The sequence below is a fragment of the Canis lupus genome, chromosome 1, assembly GCF_003254725.2.
Source record: "Canis lupus dingo isolate Sandy chromosome 1, ASM325472v2, whole genome shotgun sequence".
In the NCBI taxonomy this organism is placed as follows: domain Eukaryota; kingdom Metazoa; phylum Chordata; class Mammalia; order Carnivora; family Canidae; genus Canis; species Canis lupus.
Window position 1 is genome coordinate 119,232,282 of NC_064243.1, and position 14,488 is coordinate 119,246,769.

Sequence of the window (14,488 nt, forward strand, 5' to 3'; positions counted from 1 at the left end):
AGGAGGGGACAGGGCTGCTGGCGAGGCTGTCCGGGGATGCTGGTGCCACACTGGTAGTGGATGAGCACCGTGCTTGAGCCCAGCACTGTCCCATCCTGTGAGTAGACGGGTGTGTTCTTCCTTGACGGGGCCAGGCTCCTTCTTATACTGATCTTCATGTATACTTAGCCTGCTCTGGGATCCTTTTTGGGCACTGACTAGTCTCGTGGTAAGAGTTGGCTTGAGCCTCCCATCAGTAGGATGGTAAAGATTTAAGCCGTCAGTGGACAAAACGTGACAAACTGACATCCCACTAAAATCCTCACATCGCGTGTTAATGATGAAGAGGGAGGTCATCTCACCCAGGACTACGTGCCGAGAGACGCTGCATCCCTCTGTAGTAGCCACAGTTGAAACGTATGTTACTTCTCAGGTTTTGTGAAGGCTAAAAGCAGTCCCCTAGATTATAATACATATGCTCCGTGCAGGCAGGGGGTGTGTCTGATTGTCACCACTCTGTCCCAGCCCCAGAGCAAGGTGTGGCTCCTACAAGGAGTGCTCAGATGGAAGTTACAGGGGCCACGGGGCCGGGGGCTGGCCAGCGGCCCATCTTCTCTACTACTTGTCTAGATCAAGAGGAAGGCCAAGTGACTAGGAGAAAGGCCTCTGCTGCTCTTCCCTTCAGAAAGACTTAGACCTGACTTTTCCAGGAGAATTTTGAATTGCCGAAGCACTTACGCTTTCTCTTTTAATATGCTTTTCCAGCTAAAACTGAGCAAGAGGTTGAAATTATATTGCCACAGTTCTCCAAGGTGACAGCAACGGACTTCTTCCAGAAGCTGGTATGTTGAATGCTTATTTCATAATGACCCAAGGGGACAGCTCATATAAGTTGCAAGCATGCAAAAGACTATTTTTAGTGTTTTTTTTTTGTTTTTTTTTTGTTTTTTTGTTTTTAAGTAGGCTCCATGCCCAATGTGGAGCCCAACACAGGGCTTAAACTCATGATTCTGAGATCAAGACCTGAGCCGAGGTCAAGAGTCGGATACTTAACTAACTGAGCCACCCAAGAGCCCCAGTAATGTTAGATTTTTTTTTTTAATTAGAAACTTTATACAGTTTTCATTAAGGTGGTTTTTAGAGATTTTGATTTATTTGAGATTTGAGAGCATGCATGGACGGGAGCAGGGGGGCGAGGAGCAGAGGGAGAGGGACAAGCAGACTCGCGCTGGGTGTGGAGCCCGACGTGGGGCTCGGTGTCACCACCCTGAGATCATGACCTGAGCTGAAATCAAGAGTTGGATGCTCAACCAACTGAGCCACCCAGGTGCCCCTGAGATGATTTTTTTTTTAAAGAACATATTCTCTAAAACATGGATGTTTTAGAGAAAAGGACAGTTAATGTCCTGCATGAGTGTCGTAGCACGTGTTCTCTCTGGTGGTGTCACTGGTCTCTGAGCAAGGCCAAGGGACATCTGCAAGGACAACAAGGTGACATTTCCCTGTAGCTTTCAAGTGCCTGATGCAGCCTTCAGATCCTACGCCTAACGATGCTCTGTTCCAAAGGGCCCCCTGTCAGTGTTTTCGGCTAACAAGAGATGGACACCTCCTCGAAGCATTCACTTCACTGCAGAAGAAGGGGATCTGGGGTTCACCTTGAGAGGAAACTCCCCAGTGCAAGTCCATTTCCTGGATCCTCACTGCTCTGCTGCGGTAAGTGTGTGCCTCTAGACCGGGAGCAGCGCTCACTGGTGTCTTTGCAAGCAGTCAGACCGGTCAAATACAAAGAAAGCTGCCCCAACCAATACATCTGGGTGTAAGAATGAGCTTAGGGTTCCCTTTGTAAGAGGTCTGACGACGTGAAAGGCTCCTCACGGGTGCTACTGCCCGAGGAGCCAAGGCTGCATGTGTGCGGTCTCTTCTGTGGATGTACTTGGGAGCTGATGCGGGGATTGGAGTGGCCGGAGCGCTTACCTTTCTGTATATCCTACCTTCGTAGCTGGCGGGAGCCAAGGAAGGGGATTATATTGTTTCCATTCAAGACGTGGATTGCAAGTGGCTGACGGTGAGCGAGGTCATGAAGCTGCTGAAGGCCTGTGGCAGGGACGGCGTGGAGATGAAGGTCGTGAGCCTCCTGGACTTCACCTCGTCCATGGTGAGTGCTGACAGCCTGCCAGTAAGCCGTAGGGTGGAGTGAGGCTGGCGCACCTCCAGCCCCAGGGCTGTTCTGGGCCCTGCGCCTCCTGCCTGTTTCGGTGACATGCCACAGACGACTGGCCTCGGAGCTTGTCCTCGTGGGGATGTGCTCACCTTGGGCCAAATAGATCCTTGGAAAACTTGGTAAAACAAAACAAAACAAAACAAAACACGATGTAGATGAAAGAGCCAATTGATTTATTTTTTCTGATTAGTTTTTTTTAAGATTTATATATTTATTTGAGGGAGACAGAGAGTGCGTGCGAGCAGCAGAGGGAGAGGGAGAGAATCTCCAGCCTACTCCCCACCCAGCGTGGAGCCCCACAGTGGGGCTTGATCTCATGACCCTGAGATCATGACCTGAGCCAAAACTGGGAGTCAGATGCTTATCCGACTGAGCTATCCAGGCGCTGCCTGATTAAGTCCTTTTTTTTTTTTTTTTTAAGATTTTATTTATTCATGAGAAGCCCAGAGAGGCAGAGACAGAGACAGAGTCAGAGGGAGAAACAGGTTCCCCGTGGGGAGTCCGATGCGGGAGTTGATCCCAGGACCCCAGGACCATGACCATGACCTGAGCTGAAGGCAGATGCTCAACCACTGAGCCACCCAGGAGCCCCTCAGAAGGGGAATGATTATTTCAGGACATTTTGTTTCCTGGAGGCTGGCCAGGTGGTGGCAGCGTGACCTGCCTATAGCAGGCGTCCGGGCTGGCGACATTAGCAGCTTACATTAGGGTGGGTGCCGGCGGAGGTGGAGAGAGGTGCATGTACCCGAGACGTATTTTTGGAGGTGGAGCTGACAGGGGCCTGTAGACGGCCTGCGTAAAACACATCGTGGAGAGAAAAATGACTCCTCAGGTTTGAGCTTGAACAAAAGCACCATTTTTTTTTTTAATTGGTGTTCAATTTGCCAACATACAGTATAACACCCAGTGCTCATCCCGTCAAGTGCCCCCCTCAGTGCCTGTCACCCAGTCACCCCCACCCCCGCCCACCTCCCCTTCCACTACCCCTTGTTCGTTTCCCAGAGCTAGGAGTCTCTCATGTTTTGTCACCCTCACTGATATTTTCACTCATTTTCTCTCCTTTCCTCTCTATTCCCTTTCACTAATTTTTGTATTCCCCAAATGAATGAGACCATATAATGTTTGTCCTTCTCCGACTGACTTACTTCACTCAGCATAATACCCTCCAGGTCCATCCACGTTGAAGCAAATGGTGGGTATTTGTCGTTTCTAATGGCTGAGGAATATTCCATTGTATACATAGACCACAGCTTCTTTATCCATCATCTTTCGATGGACACCGAGGCTCCTTCCACAGTTTGGCTATTGTGGCCATTGCTGCTAGAAACATCGGGGTGCAGGTGTCCCGGTGTTTCACTGCATCTGTATCTTTGGGGTAAATCCCCAGCAGTGCAATTGCTGGGTCGTAGGGCAGGTCTATTTTTAACTCTTTGAGGAACCTCCACACAGTTTTCCAGGGTGGCTGCACCAGGTCACATTCCCACCAACAGTGCAAGAGGGTTCCCTTTTCTCCACATCCTCTCCAACATTTGGGGTTTCCTGCCTTGTTAATTTTCCCCATTCTCACTGGGGTGAGGTGGGATCTCATTGTGGTTTTGATTTGTATTTCCCTGATGGCAAGTGATGCGGAGCATTTTCTCCTGTGCGTGTTGGCCACGTCTATGTCTTCCTCCATGAGATTTCTGTTCATGTCTTTTGCCCATTTCATGATTGGATTGTTTGTTTCTTTGCTCTTGAGTTTAATAAGTTCTTTATAGATCTTGGACACTAGCCCTTTATCTGATAACGTCATTTGCAAATATCTTCTCCCATTCTGTAGGTTGTCTTTTAGTTTTGTTAACTGTTTCTTTTGCTGTGCAGAAGCTTTTTATCTTGATGAAGTCCCAATAATTCATTTTTGCTTTTGTTTCCCTTGCCTTCGTGGATGTATCTTGCAAGAAGTTGTTGTGGCCAAGTTCAAAAGGGTGTTGCCTGTGTTCTCCTCTAGGATCTTGATGGAATCTTGTCTCACATTTAGATCTTTCATCCATTTTGAGTTTATTTTTGTGTCTGGTGTGTATGGCCCAGTTTCATTCTTCTGCATGTGGCTGTCCAATGTTCCCAGCACCATTTATTGAAGAGACTGTCCTTTTTCCAGCGGATGGTCTTTCCTGCTTTGTTGAATATTAGTTGACCATTGAGTTGAGGGTCCGCTTCTGGATTGTCTATTCTGTTCCATTGATCTATGTGTCTATTTTTGCAAAGGCACCATTTTTCATAACGATGGGGAAGGGGGGGCCAAGGGTGAGGTGGGGAGAGGAGAGAGGATGCGGAGCTGTACCATGAATGTTTCGTGCGATGTTAGACGCCCGAATGTAATGTGAAGTGGGCATTGGATGTCCACATCCTCAGTTCAAGGGGAGAAGTCAGAGCTAGAATTAAACAGCTGAGAATCACCAACATAGCGATGATATTTAAAGGTGTGAAGAGAGTACCTGGAATTACCCCCGAGGGGCTGAGAGTCGAGGACTCGACCTTGAGACAGCACAAGCATCTGGAAGGTCAGATGTAGGCACCAAGGAAGTTGGAAGGGGGAAGAGACGTGGGACAAAAAGAAACTTCTGGAATCGAGAGAGGAAAATCCTGCCAAGAGAAAGTACTTGGTTGTGTAGAGTACAGTTACGAGGTGGAGCTGTGTTTATTATATTTGGCAGCAGGACAAGAGGACACTTTTCATGGAGAGATGGAAACAGAACTCTGATTAGAGAGGGCTGGAGGGTGAATGGGTCCTGTGATTCCTTGGTCAGAAATGTCCAGAACAGGCTAATCTGTAGAAACACCATGTAGGGCAGTGGTTGCCAGGGGCTGAGGTGTCAGGCAACAGGGAGAAACATTCTGAAGTTAGGTGGTGGTAGTTGCACAACCCCGAATATACCCAAAACCGTGGGGTGGTGCTGAAGTGGTGAATTTTAAGGCACGTGCATTATATCTCCGTTTGGAAATTAAAGAAGATGAAGTCGGGCTCACGGAGCATCTTGGGAGAAGGGATCATGAGAAACAGAATTTTTAGGGGGAGAATCCATAGAAGCACAGGGCAAAGGGATCAGGGTCTCAACCAGAAACAAAAGGTCGTCCAAAAGGAGGATAAATAAAAGAGCTGGGCTCCAGGGGCGCCTGGGTGGCTCAGTAGGTTAAGCGTCTGCCTTCGGCTCAGGTCATGATCTCGGGGTCCTGGGGTCGAGTCCTGTGTCAGGTTCCCTGCCTCAGCGGGCAGCCTGCTTCGCCCTCACCCTCCGCCTCTCCTCCTTGCTCATGCTCTCCCTGTCTCTTTCTCTCAAATAAATAACTAAAACCTTAAAAAAAAATTTTTTTTTAATTAAAAAAAAAAAAAGGGTGAGAGCTGGGAGGGGGCCATAGGGAAAAGGGAAGCTTTTCAAGAGTGGAGGTGGGTAGTGGTGGTGGGGGTCTGTGTGTGTCTAGATAACGCAGGAAACTTGTGTGCTGATGGGAAAGGTCAGGGAGGCAGGAGTGCAGGAAGGAGGGGGCATACCAGGAGGAGGGAGTGAGAGCCAGACACACGGACAGATGCTGCTGAGCATAAGGCAGTACTATCAGGAGGACGTGTGCGGGGCTTTGAGAGACAGCGGGGAGAGAACGAGTGCATTTACTAGGGTAATGTAATGAGGTGCCTGGTAGAGCTTTGGGGTCGGGGTTAGCGTTTTCAAGGGAAGCCAGGCAGCTTGGTAAATATCCCCCAGTTAACGTGCAGGCGTTTGGGTGCAGGCCTGGGGGGCAGCAGAGGGTGGGGTTTAACTCCACTTGGCATGTGCTGGTTGAAGCGTGGGAGAGGATCGAGGGTATTAGTAAGGGAATGGTCCTAAAGACGCATAATGGACTTTAAGCAGGTTAAGGTAAATAAAAGAAAAATGTCTGCAGGCATGAAATCTATGTCCAGGAGTATTTATTCTTTTTAACGGAAGTGCGCGGTCTTGTAGAATGCGGTGGGGGTTCTATCGAAGAGGAAGAGGCATCCTCATCCCGAGGAGCCGGGCTCCCCAGGGACAATTGAGAGTGAATACCGCTTTCTTTATTGTCCCGTCTCTCACATTCCTTGATTTCTATTACAAACGGTGCACCCGCCACTTTAGATAAGTGGTACGTATGTTGAAAGGCCTGATTTTGGTGCCTGGAACCGAATAGATGTTCAGTGAACAACTGGCGAACAAAGCAACTTCAGTGTTCGGCAAACCTTAGAGGCAGGTGACAACCCACACAGACAGAAAACAAGTATTTGCAGGCTTCCCATTTGAACCCTACACAGTCCTTTAAAACTTAACAGTAGTGCTTTCTGGACACAGAGTTTCAGCTGTGGAAGATGACGATTCTGGAGACGGGTGGTGCTGATGGCGTAAGTGTGAATGTACTTAATGCCACTGAACTGTACCCTTGTGAAATGGTGAAAAGGTTCTATTTACGTTATATACATATTTCATCATTTTATAAGATAGGGAAAAAGAGGTTAAATAGTATCCTCACCACGGATTCTAGATTGTCTGTAGAGAATGAAGGTGATCTATACCTACTGGCTTGGACAGTTAACCGAAGAAACTGAGGCAGACCAGCGTGTAGTATATTCCTTTTAGGGAAAGACAACTGGTGACGTGTACTTACTCAGACATCAATACCTATATGGGAACATGATTTCTAAAAGTGTAACAGAAATCATGGTTACTTCAGGGGAAAGGCCTTGGAAGCCAAGGTGCCAGGGATGCCTACCGTTCAGGATATGTATTTTCATATTGTTGACCAGGAGTATTACTTTTCCAAATAGACTAAGAACCTTAAAAAAGCAAGTAGTCGTCCCTAGTCTAAATTGCTACGGAATCTATTCCTTAAACATCATCCTTTTTTTTTTTAAAGATCTTATTTATTCATGAGAGAGGCCAAGACACAGGTGAGGGAGAACCAGGCTCCATGCAGGGAGCTGGACATGGGACTCGATCTCGGGACTCCAGGATCGCGCCCTGGGCCAAAGGCGGCGCTAAACCGCTGAGCCACCTGGGCTGCCCCCAAATCATCCTTGTTTTCGAGAACCTAGTTCTATGGGGGCACCTGGGTGGCTCAGCAGTTGAGCATCTGCCTTGGGCTTAGGGCATGATCCCGGGATCGAGTCCCGCATCGAGCTCCCCGCAGGGAGCCTGCTTCTCCCTCTGCCTGTGTCTCTGCCTCTCTGTCTCTCGTGAATAAATAAAATCTTTAAGAAATAAGAACTTGATTCTACGTACGCATTAACGTGAGCCTCCGGCTTTGCAGTCATCTGTCAGCTGTCCAGAGGACGTCTAACACCGCCTTTCTTCTTTCCCACGTGCAGCATAATAAGTGCGCGACCTACTCTGTGGGAATGCAGAAAACCTACTCCATGATCTGCTTAGCCATCGATGATGATGACAAAACTGACAAAACCAAGAAAATCTCGAAGAAGCTTTCTTTTTTGAGCTGGGGCACCGACAAGAACAGAGTGAAGTCGGCCAGCACCTTGTGCCTCCCGTCGGTTGGGGTGGCGAGGCCTCAGGTCAAGAAGAAGCTCCCTTCCCCTTTCAGCCTTCTCAACTCCGACAGTTCTTTGTACTGACGCGAGGAAACAGAAAACCTTCAGGCCCCAAACGTCTCCGGTGCTGACCAGGCCTTCGCATCTGTGCCACAGTGGAAAGATTCCCAAACATTCGCAAATCCCATCTTCTCACTGGGTTAAACTCACAACTGGTAGGGCTTCACGAAGGAAAGTAACGAGAAGCCTCGAGAAACTTGGGGAGTGTCACCATAGTGCTGCCAAGTTATTTATTATATAAAGTATTGTAAATAGAACGGTAAATAGTCCTAGAAAATAGGGCTGTTGTTAATGGCTAGTCACGATTTGTGGTTCCTATCAGAATTACGTGGGGCTGCCTCTGTTGGGCCTTCCTGTAATCGTTTCCAGCCTTGGGTAGTAATAGATCATTCCTTGACTCAGAATCCAGACGACCCCAAATCGAGGCAGGTCAAGGGACCGGATTTAGTTAGATTACTAAGTTAGTGTTACCTAGAAGTGCTCCGAAGAACTGCTTCCTAAGGGGAATTCATGTACCTAAAATGCTAAGATTTTGCGAGTATTTCTGCATAATTATGAATGCTATTTCCAGATAAAGTCTAGTGCCAAGTCTGTCGTAACTTATCAGATTGAAACAGAAACAAAACATAGCCAAAAAAAAAACCCCACACACACAATTTAGGAGCAGTGTTGCTTCCAGTCTGATGTCATTTACAAGTTGCTAACACAGTGGCCGTGTTAGACGGGGATGCTATCTACAAGGTAGACGATATGCTGTTTGATACTCAAAACATTTTTCTTTTTGTTTAAAGTAGAAAATGCGTAATTGTATATTTTAAGAGTCTTTGAGATGGGTTAGAAACATTTTATAAGGTAAAGATGTAAATGATTCTAGTTTAAAGCTCTATTTGACTTTTTAAAACGACGTTCTTACGCGTGTATTTCTCTTGCCATTAAGTTGGATGATGCCGTGATTTTCGTAAGATTCATGGTTGACACAAGTTATATAGCTTAAAAAAAAAGCATTGAAATCTATTTTTGAGAATTAACAAGAACTTAAATATTTTCTAGTGTGCAATATGAAAAGGGAAGCAACCATATTTGGGAAAGTGTATCCACTGCTTTTAGGGACATTTTTATATAAATATTTAAATAAACATATTCGTTTGCCTGAATTAGTGGTTTGTTTGTTTTTTTTCTTTTTCCCCCCACTTATTTCAGTCTTTTCAAATTGGCTCTACCCTAAAGCACAAAATGTCCTTATGGTTTGGTTGTTTATAATGACTAACATTTCATAAGACAGGACTTCCAGAGCTCACCATAGTGTCTTTGAAAACGTAAGGCATCTTTAAAAGCATTTATTTTTTGTCGCCGATTGTACCTTTTGGTCCGCACCCCGGGCTCTCCTCTCTGGATGCCTCTGCCCTGACATTTTCCTATACAGCTTCCCCGTGGGGCTATAAGTTTGCAAACACATTCTTTTCCTCCTTCGTGCACAGTGGCTTTTTATCTTTAAAACGGAACTCCAAACTCCAGGCTGTGTTCTGAAGACATGTTCAGTGACTGTGAACAAACTGTGCAGCTACCAGGAAGGGAGGGAGGGAGGAAGGAAGGAAGACAAAAAGGCAGTACAACTGTTTATTTACCCTGGCAGCGCCCTCAAAACACAGTGATATTAAGGCCACACTGGAAGAACACCAGCTCTGCCACCAGGAACAAGGGGTTTATGGTACGGAGCACAGCGCCTCACTCTTGGTTTCCTTTAGACAGTCATGTCTACCTCCTAAAATGTGATTAGACCGTTCCATGATAGACACAGGTTAGTCTGCCCTGGCTGGCTTTTTGCAGGATTTGAGAGTCTCTTACTAAACTCTCTTAGAAAGATCCCCATGCCCACCCCGACTTTTAAGGATTTTAGATTTATTTATTTTGTGAGAGACAGGGAGGATCCCAAGCACACTCTGCTGAACATGGAGCCCAGCACGGGGCTTGATCTCATGACCTGGAGATCAGGATCTGAGCCAAAACCCAGAATTGGACGCTCAACCGACAGCACCACCCAGGTGCCTGTTTTTGTTTTTTTAAAAAGATTTTGTTATTAGGTAATGGCTACACCCAATGTGGGGCTTACTCAACCCCGAGATCAAGAGTCACGGGCTCTACCGACCGAGCTGGCCAGGTGTCCCCTCCATGCCCCTTCTTCCACTAGCAGAGTGAGGGCCGTGCTACCTGGAGCCCACTAACTTAGACGCCTGAACCCAGAGAGCAAGGCAGGGGAACTGCCGGCTTCCATGCAGGCCTCCCCTCATTCATTAGATGCTGTGAAAGGACAGTCTTTGTTCTCAATTTTTAAATATGAAAACAAAACACGATCCTGTAGCTTGTGGTCCAAGCAGAGAGGATGCTGCGAGAAGAGCCGTCACCTGGGCTGTGTGAAGAACGCTTGAATGTGCTGTGCCACTGCTGGTCCCACGACTGGCTCCAGCTCTCGTAGGGAAGCATTACTTAGTTGCTGGATACTTGGGAACTTCTGAAGCAGAAGGAGAGCTTTAACTTTTCCAACTCCTGGGATCTGCTGCACAGTTCGAAGGAGGGATAGCTCAGGGATCGGAGCCCGTTTCTTACTGAGGAAAGGGTTCTTACTGGGCTCTTTGGTTTGTTCTTGAACCTAAACCAATGGTAAAAGAAAAAAGCGTGTGAGCGCCCTCTAGAGGGACTGGCAGTTCTCTTAAAAATTGATGGAAATTTAGTTTTTACTTTTTCATTTGGTTCAGCTTGATTTGCCACTACAAATGTTTTCCAATACCATGAATATAATTTCTCCGATATCAGCAAAGTTACCGAGAGATGAACCACAGGAGTACACAAAAGACTAAGAAAAATTGATTAAAACTTGAAATTTCAGAATGCTTCGGGTAAAGCAATGAAAGCAAACGCTGAGGAGTTAAGCATGTTCCTGTGGTCTACGAACAAACGACTCAGTTGTATGGGATTAAATTAAAGCTAAACTTGGACTTGCTTGGTGCAGGACCCGGGGAGAGCTTGCCTATCCAAGGAGAAACTCAAATTTTCAGTTAGCGGTGGGCATGGGACGGCAGACAGTAGCTTTACATCAAGGGAGGTTAGGAACAGCGAAGCAAGGAATGTGGCAGAGAAGGAAGTGATCTACCAACAACACGGCGCTGCCTGCATTTTTCTTTTTCTTTCTTTTTTTAAAGATTTTATTTAAGATTAATTTATTAAGATAAATAGTAAGATTTTATTTAAGATTTATTGAGACAGAATTAGTGAGAAACAGAGATAGCGGAGCAGGGGGTGAGGGAGAGGGAGAAGCAGACTCCTTGCTGAGCAGGATCCTGATGCGGGACTTGATCCCAAGACCCCAGGATCATGACCTGAGCCAAAGGCAGACACTTAACCGACTGAGCCACCCAGGTCCCCCGCTGCTTGCATTTTTCAGTTTGGTTCTCAATCCTTGCTACACCGAAAGGGAAATTTAAAACCAACACAACAAAAATTGATGCTTTAGGCCCTGACATTCTGATTTTTACTTGGTCTGAGGTAAGGCTCATGTATCACTGTTCTTAAAAGTTCCTCAAGAAATTCTAAAGCACGGACAAGATGAATAATCGGTAAAGACAATGCAGAACCAGGACTTTTTTTTTTTTTTTTTTTTTAAGATTTTATGTATTTATTCATGAGAGACCCAGAGAAAAGCAGAGACACAGGCAGAGGGAGAAGCAGGCTCCATGCAGGGAGGCCAATGTGGGACTCGATCCTGGGATCCCCGTGTCACGCCCTGGGCTGAAGGCAGATGGTGAACCGCTGAGCCACCTAGGCACCCCTCCCTGTTTTTGTTTTTTTTAAAGGATCATCTGCTTTGGGCTGCAGTTGACCGCAGATGGGTGAGCGCTACTGTAGATGGGGCTGAGGGGTTGCAACCGTAGCAAGGGCAGCAGCTGGAGTAAAAGATCCAGAAAGGTCAGGTGAAAGTCTGTAGGGCAGGGCTCCCACAGAGGAGCAGGAATCCGTACTTACCAACTGGATAATAAGGCAGGACGCTTCCATCTGGCTGGCCACTGGAAGCAACACCATCCCAAGGTCCAGCACGGTGAACTTCTGTATGGCCGAGAAGTACTGTTCACTCATCTGCGTCTTCTCAACAATTACAATCCCTTGGAGATTACTGGACTTCAAAGGAAGAGATGAAAAACCAAAGCAGTAAGCCATTTTTTTTAAGATACTCTTTTTTTATGATTTTATTTATTTATTTATTCATGAGAGACACAGAGAGAGAGAGAGAGAGAAGGAGAGAGGCAGAGACACAGGCAGAGGGAGAAGCAGGCTCCATGCAGGGAGCCCGATGCAGAACTTGATCCGGGGACCCTGGGGTCACTCCTTGAACCAAAGGCAGGTGCTCAACCGCTGAGCCATGCAGGTGCCCCCATAAGCCATTTTGTAACACAACCACCTTGCAGGTAGTTTAAGAAACCTGCGCAAAAAAAAAAAAGAAATAAAGAAAGCTGGGCAGCCCTGGTGGCTCAGCGGTTTAGCGCCTGCCTTCAGCCCAGGGCCTGATCCTGGAGACCCGGGATCGAGTCCCACGTTGGGCTCCCTGCATGGGGCCTGCTTCTCCCTCTGCCTGTGTCTCATTAAAAAAAAATAATAATAATAATTTAAAGCATTAAAAAAAAAGAAAGCTGTCAGTCCAGCAGTGCTGCCAATCGTTTGTATATAAATCATCCCCAAGGATGGGGGCGGGGGCAGCTGGGGAGTCGATTCTCAGTTTCAGTACTTACATTCCTTTTTTTTTTTTTTTTAGTACTTACATTCCTAACCCGAACAAGTTTCTTCCTGTAGCCATTTCCTGCCACCAGATCGGCTTCGGTGACATAGAGAATGCAAGATCTGCTGGACAAATAAAAATCCACCGGTGTCAGGCCATCCTCAAAAACGATTTTAACTTTCCCTTAGGACACAAGAGAAGGAGGAGTTTCGTGAGCTCTCGGGGGGGGGGGGGGGGGTCGCGGGGAGGGGGGAGGCGACAGTAGGCAGGACGTCTCGGGGGAGGGCAGCCCACCGACCTTGCATCCCCTGCACCAGCTGCGACCCGCGCCACCTGTCGTTGGCCACCACATGCCCAATAGGCACGTGCACGGGGCCCGTGCTCCCCGCGGGGTTCCTGGCCATCGGCAGCCTGACCTAAGGGGGGAGGCGGAGGGCGGCATCAGAGCGGGTCCCCGTCGCTCCGCCCCGCGCCCCCGAGGCCGGGCGCCCCTGCACGGGGAGTCCGTTTGCAGCATCTTTAAAAGACCGAATCATCCGCCAAAGCCTTAGACCCGGGAGATTCCCCTCACTTCCGTCACCTGCCGCTCGGTCTGCACCACGGTCCCTCCGCGCGCTCCGCGGCCGGCGCCCAGCGGGTCCGCACCCCACCTGCGCCCCGGGGCCCGAGGATGCCGCGCTCTTACCTGCCGCCCGCCAGCCACTTCCGGTTCCCCTCGGGCGCGCTCGCCGAGGTTTCATCCTGCCCGCCCTCCGCCTCCCGCGGAGGCGCCGGATAGGCTAGAGCGTCGGAGATCGACACTTGAGCTGACCAATAGGAGAACGGACTACTCGCTGTTTCCGCCCCCCGCAGGGGTTTGAATGGGGGCCGCTGGTTGCCAAGAGCGACGGGCGCGGAGTAACCTTGGCTCTGATTGGTCCATAGGAAAGCGGAGCCAATGGCGGGCGGGGTTACTACGAAGTGCATTGCGTAGGAGAAGCGTCCGGCCCGTGGGCGGGGCTCGGGCTCCAGGGAGCGGTCCCCACCTGCGAGCGTGGCTGCACGTCGGTCCAGCGCTGCTCCGACCGCATCCCGCAGCCACGATGCCCCTGGGGTTTCCCAGGGGCCGCAAGAGCCAGTTTGTAAGTAGATCGCGGGGCCCGGGAGTTAAAGGGGAAGGGGTGGGGTTTGGCCTGAGGTCGAGGCCAGGGAGCACCACGAAGGGCAGTGGTCTTCCATCCGAGAAGCCCCGGCCGGGGTGTTCTAAAGCATCCTGTATCCCAGGGCCGGCCTGGCTCTCGGACAGGAGTCGCCTTGTCCCCCCCGCAACGTTTGCTGCGGGGTCGGGGAGCGCCCCCCGCGAACGCCCCGGCCACCTGCCCCCCGGGTTCCCGCCCGCGCCCTGCACCGGCTGCCTCAGCAGCAGCCCCTCGCCCCTGCGTCGGGTTTCTGCGCTCCTTACCACCCGGAGCCTCCAAGACACCCACACGCACGCTCCAGCCATTTCTCCTTTTTTTTTTTTTTTTTTTTTTTTGTAAAAAAAATGTTTTATGCGTTCAGGAGAGACATAGAAACGCAGAGAGAGCCCGATGCGGGCCTCGACCCCGGGACCCCAGGATCACCATCTGAGCCGGAGGCAGACGCTCAACCGCTGAGCCACCCAGGCGTCCCTTCCAGCCATTTCTTCCATCCCTCCAGGCCTTTGCTATTGCTTCTGCCTGGAACGCTTCCCTCCAGTGCCTGCCATGGCCACCGTCACTGTAGGCGCCTTCTCCCACCTTCCCGCTTACCACTTGCCCGATTTGCCTCCCCCCGGGCCCAGTTTCAGTGGGTGTTCTCACTAGGCCACAGGTTCTCCTTAGTTTTAAGGTATGAAAACTCTTAAATGGGAGCGGTCCCCACTCTTACCCCAGCCCGTTCTTCCAGCCTGTCCTCAGAGGCTTCTGTATTCCAGCAA

At 49.1% G+C, this 14,488-nt stretch overlaps 3 protein-coding genes across 27 annotated transcripts in view; 2 read left to right on the forward strand and 1 right to left on the reverse strand.

The window, feature by feature from the left end:
• Positions 1-8,941, forward strand: part of RHPN2 (rhophilin Rho GTPase binding protein 2) — a 57,942-nt gene extending 49,001 nt beyond the window's left edge. For both annotated transcript variants that reach the window (XM_025425222.2, XM_049095954.1), the window contains 4 exons: positions 745-821; positions 1,546-1,692; positions 1,979-2,134; positions 7,551-8,941. In XM_025425222.2, the coding sequence (XP_025281007.1) occupies positions 745-821; positions 1,546-1,692; positions 1,979-2,134; positions 7,551-7,811 (641 nt within the window). In that variant the 3' untranslated portion in view covers positions 7,812-8,941. The remainder of the gene's footprint in view (positions 1-744; positions 822-1,545; positions 1,693-1,978; positions 2,135-7,550) is intronic.
• A 449-nt stretch (positions 8,942-9,390) lies between these two features.
• On the reverse strand, positions 9,391-14,465 carry FAAP24 (FA core complex associated protein 24). 17 transcript variants are annotated; one of them, XM_049095959.1, is made up of 5 exons: positions 14,440-14,462; positions 12,851-12,968; positions 12,596-12,735; positions 11,805-11,957; positions 9,391-10,434 (listed from the first exon to the last, which is right to left on the reverse strand). In XM_049095959.1, the coding sequence occupies exons 2-5, from the start codon at positions 12,954-12,956 to the stop codon at positions 10,186-10,188; spliced, it is 648 nt and encodes a 215-aa protein (XP_048951916.1). In that variant the 5' UTR covers positions 12,957-12,968; positions 14,440-14,462; the 3' UTR covers positions 9,391-10,185. The 17 variants fall into 17 exon arrangements, with proteins under 17 accessions (XP_048951916.1, XP_025281008.1, XP_048951919.1 ...); XM_025425223.3 differs by having other exon boundaries at positions 11,805-11,952; positions 12,596-12,674; positions 14,440-14,460; XM_049095962.1 differs by having other exon boundaries at positions 11,805-11,952; positions 12,596-12,677; positions 14,440-14,458.
• The window catches only part of CEP89 (centrosomal protein 89), a 73,310-nt gene continuing 72,338 nt past the window's right edge, over positions 13,517-14,488 (forward strand). For all 8 annotated transcript variants that reach the window (XM_025425218.3, XM_035706702.2, XM_035706688.2 and 5 more), the window contains exon 1: positions 13,517-13,673. In XM_025425218.3, coding sequence (XP_025281003.1) covers positions 13,635-13,673 — 39 coding nt within the window. In that variant the 5' untranslated portion in view covers positions 13,517-13,634. The remainder of the gene's footprint in view (positions 13,674-14,488) is intronic.

What these genes read in the sequence shown, in the direction of transcription:
- FAAP24 (XM_035706722.2), bottom strand. Translation starts at nt 13,292, where the DNA reads ATGAAACCTCGGCGAGCGCGCCCGAGGGGAACCGGAAGTGGCTGGCGG. An exon ending in AAGTGGCTGGCGGGCGGCAG is followed by an intron (nt 12,969 to 13,237) that starts GTAAGAGCGCGG and finishes CTCCCCCCTTAG; the next exon opens with GTCAGGCTGCCGATGGCCAG. An exon ending in GCTGGTGCAGGGGATGCAAG is followed by an intron (nt 12,678 to 12,850) that starts GTCGGTGGGCTG and finishes TTATTTGTCCAG; the next exon opens with CAGATCTTGCATTCTCTATG.